We start from the raw sequence: 5,029 nt of genomic DNA, 5'->3' as shown, positions 1-5,029 counted from the left end.
AAGGGAAGATGGAAGCCATTAGAAAATGGTGGAATTAGTGAATGAAAGATCTCTCCATAGATTCAGAAAAATATTGTAAAAACACTTAGAAAGTGATTACTAAAAGTAGGTATTAGAGAAAATTTTATGATATAAGATAAATGATTTCCTATGATGAGAATAGAAAGTAAACTCCATTGACAAGGTTCCCATGCGAAATCAAAAAATGGACATAATGTCAATAAACTTAAGTAAAATTATCAATAGAGTTGTATGTTCAAGGGGAGTAAGCCACTAGGAACATGTTTAACATGCATGAGACTTGGATCTCAAATGAGTAGAACAATGATAATTATGATGGAAAGATCTTGCATTGTATTCAAAATGGGAATTAGGAATGAATGTTGTAGGTACCGGGTTTCGCTGAAATGTTTTAGACTATAAATTCTTAACATAAGAAAACACTCATTTCCAAAGAAATATATATGAGAAAATTCTACAAGAAAATTCGAAATTTAAGTACATACTATTTATACTTTTGAAGTTATTTATATCAATGCATAACAAAGATTGGAATTTCCAATTGAAATCTTTTCAGTGTAACTAAACTAGTAAAATAATACCCATGATATTAGTCAACATGGGGGATCATCATTAAGATAAATTATAAGAATTAAACAGTTCACATGGTTGTTGAATATTTTTTTTCCTAGAATCTTCTATTAACAATCAATAATGGTCCTAAACAAATTATTAAAATTATCTAATAGAAAATCATAATAATACTATGAATATTAAAAAAAACTTTATAATTTAGTTAAAAAATATCATTTAAATTAATTTATTTTTTAATGAATATTTTTAAATATAATGTTTATAAAAAATTAGCTTTAAATTTAAAGTGAGATATTTGATTATAAAAATTGAAAAATATGATTTTTTAGAAATGAAAATTTTTCATAACTTTTTTTGAAAATAAGTTCATGTAAACAAAATAAAATCATAAATTTAAAATATAATTTACTCAAAATTTAAAAGAGTAGATCGATCGTTTTAAAATAATTTTAAAAAAATTCAAATTTTTTTGATTGAAATTAAATTAATTTGTTACATCATCTATCTAAAATATATTTTAATCATTTAAATAATAATATTGTCTAAAAATAAATGATCCAATTTAATAATTATAAATATTTTTATGCTTAATATTAATTTTTTAATAATATTATTTAATATCATGAAAATTTAGATTTTTATACTTTTATATATATATATATATATATATATATATATATATATATATATTTATATATATTATTATTAAATAATAAAAATTTATATTTTAAATTCAATTTTCATATATTCCTTCGAAATGAGATATTACACAGCATTTAAAATAATTTTAAATAAGTAAATTATTGGAAAAATCCAACCATATTTGAAATGTTACTTTATATACAAATTTATGACATAATATTATCTAAAAAATCAATTATATATAAACTTAGATGATTATGATACTAAGAAATTAATTATTTATGGGATATAATTATTGGTTTTTTATAACTAATGTACGTATATAATTATTTTATTTACAAAAGGTTTAAAAATGTATATGAAGAAAGAAAAAGAAAAAATATTTATTAATTAAAATAATTTATATAATGTTTTGGTGGCAGTTCTATTGGTTAATCTAAAAAATTAAAAGATTCAAATCTCTCTGCTATAACCCGGCCGGCCTAATGGAAAGAGGACATAGACTTACTGATAGTTACCTGTCAAGCAATTTACTCAGTTCTTTGGGTCAAACAAAAAAACAAACAATTCACATAATCACCAATATGGGTTTGAGTTGTTAATGATGTACAGGTTTGAGTTTTTTCCCAAAGTACAGGTTTGAGTCGTTTATGAAGTGGGAATGATTATTTATATGTATCTATAAATACTAATAATAATATTGGGATTGGAGTTTAATTTATTAGATAAGAACAGTAAAATACATTTATAGTATAGTATCATAAACCAACTTGAAAACATATATATCGTATTTATAAGGTATAATAACGAAAATATATAACGTATTTATAACGCATATTGACGATTTAAAAAAAATCAGAAGTTGGATTTTCTTTTGACACTGCAGACACCGAGACTGTACTAGGAGAAACCTGTAGGCTAAGAATCAAAATGTATATAAATTAAACATCATAACAGTTACAAATTGACTGTTGTTAGCGAAAAAAATGTCCCTATTTTGTTATTAGTTGACTGTTATTACAAGGCGGGAAAGATGTCCTATTATCAGATACTGTGCCTCACCAAACAAGAGAGTGATGGACACCAAAATTTCCTAAAATGTCAAGTTAATGTCCTCGATATAATCACATCATTTCAACAATGCAATATAATTAAATCATGGCTGCGAATATCCCTGGTTGGAAGTACCACTGGGATCTGAGTTTTCTTCACACCGTGAGAGTCACAAGCCTGGTGAAATTCGCCGGACCGTTCCCTTTCTGTACTAGTCGCAGAAGATCAAGTGAATTAGAATGATTGTGTTTTATACAGAAGTGTTGACTGGCTGCTAGTAAGAGCGCTTCAGTGTTGAAGCTACAGAACGAGCCCAGAGCTTGAGATGTTCTTTCATATCCACATCTGCTGTATTTGGGTTTGGCAGTTTCCAGTTTGCCAAAGGCGATTCTTGAAACCCTAAATTCTTGGTGCAATTTTCATGGTCGGATAATCGCTTCAATCCAGGAAGAAGACTCAGTAGTCGCGGGGTCAACTGGTCCTTTCTGAACTCGAAGCCAAGCTCCATAAGACCTTTTAGCTCTTGTAATTCTAGATCGACTCTACTTTTGGGGCCTCCTTTTCTCTCCTTCTGCGTCAGCTGCTTGCGACTCGAAACAGTCTCTAACTTTGCGAGAGAAATTGGTTGAGGCATGTGGAGGCACATGTGTTCAGCTGAGGACTTTCCTTGTCTTCTCTCAAGAAGCGAAGCAGGGCGCTGCCCTGTAATACGAAGTGCTGAATAGCTCATGGTAGGATTTGATAACTCGGATGAAACGAGAGGACCGTCGCGGTTCTTCCCAGACCAAACAGGAGTAGTAGATGAAACTTTTATAAGGAGTGGATACATGTGGGCCAATGCCTACCATATCAACCAGAAGTGTCAACTAAAATATGCAGAAGTAATGTGAAAAGAGGACGGCTGTTGTCGTGCTAGGGGTTAATCTTGTGGTTAACGTGGAGTTTAGGTGGAATTCATAATTTAGAAGTTTCTTATCTTTCGTTTGGTCGGTAACCGGACCGACGGTTTGAAAGAAGATTTTATAGATAATAAAACAAGTCTAAACTTATACCAGACATGTATTTTGAAAAAATCATATATTTTGGATAACTAAAAATGATAGTGTCTTATAAGTTCCCCCGAGACCCAAACCTACTTGCATTCTAATTCACATATAAATGTATTGAATGTTCATAGCCATGGAAACCAAACAATTGATACTTCAAGATCCAACCACTAAATAAATCTTCTTTTTTAATCAAACTATAAAAGCATCTATTAAAACCAAGATCTATCAACAACATGATAATACTAAAGAAACTATATAAAAACTCTCAATATCAAATAGAAAATAACTATTTCACCAATGAAAACAAGAAAATTTAATTCTATTATTTTTATATGCAACTAAAAAACCCTTCATTTTGATTGCTCTGTCCTCTAAATTAATGTTTTATATAACATACAGATGACTCCAGGTTATGAGCGTGCCACATGAGTCTCAACCTTTAAGCTTTAGGCTTTAAGCTTAACTGTGCACATTGTAAGATTGCTTAATGTAGGCAAATAAAGAGATTGAATTTTCATAATACATTCAAAAATCCACTGTGAACAAGTCTATACTTATTTTGGAGTCTCAACGCTATAGAAACATTCTATGGTTGAATTATTTTATTGTGTTTTTTTTCCACCGTTCGATGGGATAACGGTGGAAAATATCTGCATGCAACTACAATGCTGTATGCACAGTAAAATTATAACCGCTGAATCATCCCAATGTTATCCTAGACATAGCTTTACTGTATTGCTTCTTGGTCCTCCGTTAGCCGACCCCTTGATTGTTATGGTCAATATGACCGAGGATCCCGTTAACTGCAAATAAGGTGGACCCCTACAGGGATTAATTATATTTACTATTAGCAATCCATAGAATTTATGTGACCTCACGTCTAACACGTAGTTATATACGTTTAGACTGTTTTACCAATCTTTTTTAGGTTTGATTCATTTATATTTTGGAAATTTATAAGCAGAATTTGATTTACTTACGTACTTATAAGTCATAGACCGTTTTTCATTAAAAATATTTAGTTATAATAATATTTTTAATCATTATTTCAAAATGCCTTATAACATAATTTAAAATATGATATTTTTTTAAAATTAAACAGAAATTTTTTAAAATATAACTCACATTTCAAAATATTCCTAAAATTTGCAATGATGAAATTATTAGAAAACATTTGGAATGATTAAAACACTCTTTTAACTCTGGGATAAAAATAAGTATCATGGAATAAGCTTTTACATGTGGATATATTAATAACAAAAACACGAAAGAATCATCACTTTTGTGGTTAAAATGAAGGTGCATGTGAACTATATAGCCTCATTTGGAGTTTGATTTAATGTATCATAGTTGTTGGAGCAATGAAACAATGGAGACAATGGAGAGAGTACTTTTTGGAGTTTTTTATGGATTTCTGATGAGAGGGACGGAATGATTTTTATTTGTGTTGTTTAAACTGGTGTTTTAATTGCATATATGGATTCAACACCATCAAAAAACTTAGCAACACTTCTATAGTTCACCTCTCAAACTTGTGATTTCAATAAATCCCTACCGTATTTTTGACAAATTAAATTATAAAATAAACCAAAAAACTTTTCAAAAAATCACACTTTAAAAAATAACATATCTTATTACTATTCTTAATTTAATTACAAGCTTCATAAAACACCATATTGTCATTCCCTCAT

At 28.9% G+C, this 5,029-nt stretch overlaps 1 protein-coding gene across 1 annotated transcript; it reads right to left on the bottom strand.

The window, feature by feature from the left end:
* Positions 1 to 2,563: 2,563 nt before the first annotated feature.
* Positions 2,564 to 3,118, bottom strand: LOC149193101 (uncharacterized). Its single transcript, XM_089407211.1, has one exon. The coding sequence runs from the start codon at positions 3,116 to 3,118 to the stop codon at positions 2,564 to 2,566; it is 555 nt and encodes a 184-aa protein (XP_089263337.1).
* Between the last annotated feature and the right edge of the window lie 1,911 nt (positions 3,119 to 5,029).

The sequence above is a fragment of the Pinus tabuliformis genome, chromosome 2_2, assembly GCF_031772625.1.
Source record: "Pinus tabuliformis cultivar Carrire ecotype Pingquan chromosome 2_2, CPIR1, whole genome shotgun sequence".
Lineage (NCBI taxonomy): Eukaryota > Viridiplantae > Streptophyta > Pinopsida > Pinales > Pinaceae > Pinus > Pinus tabuliformis.
This window is presented reverse-complemented; position numbering and strand designations above follow the sequence as displayed.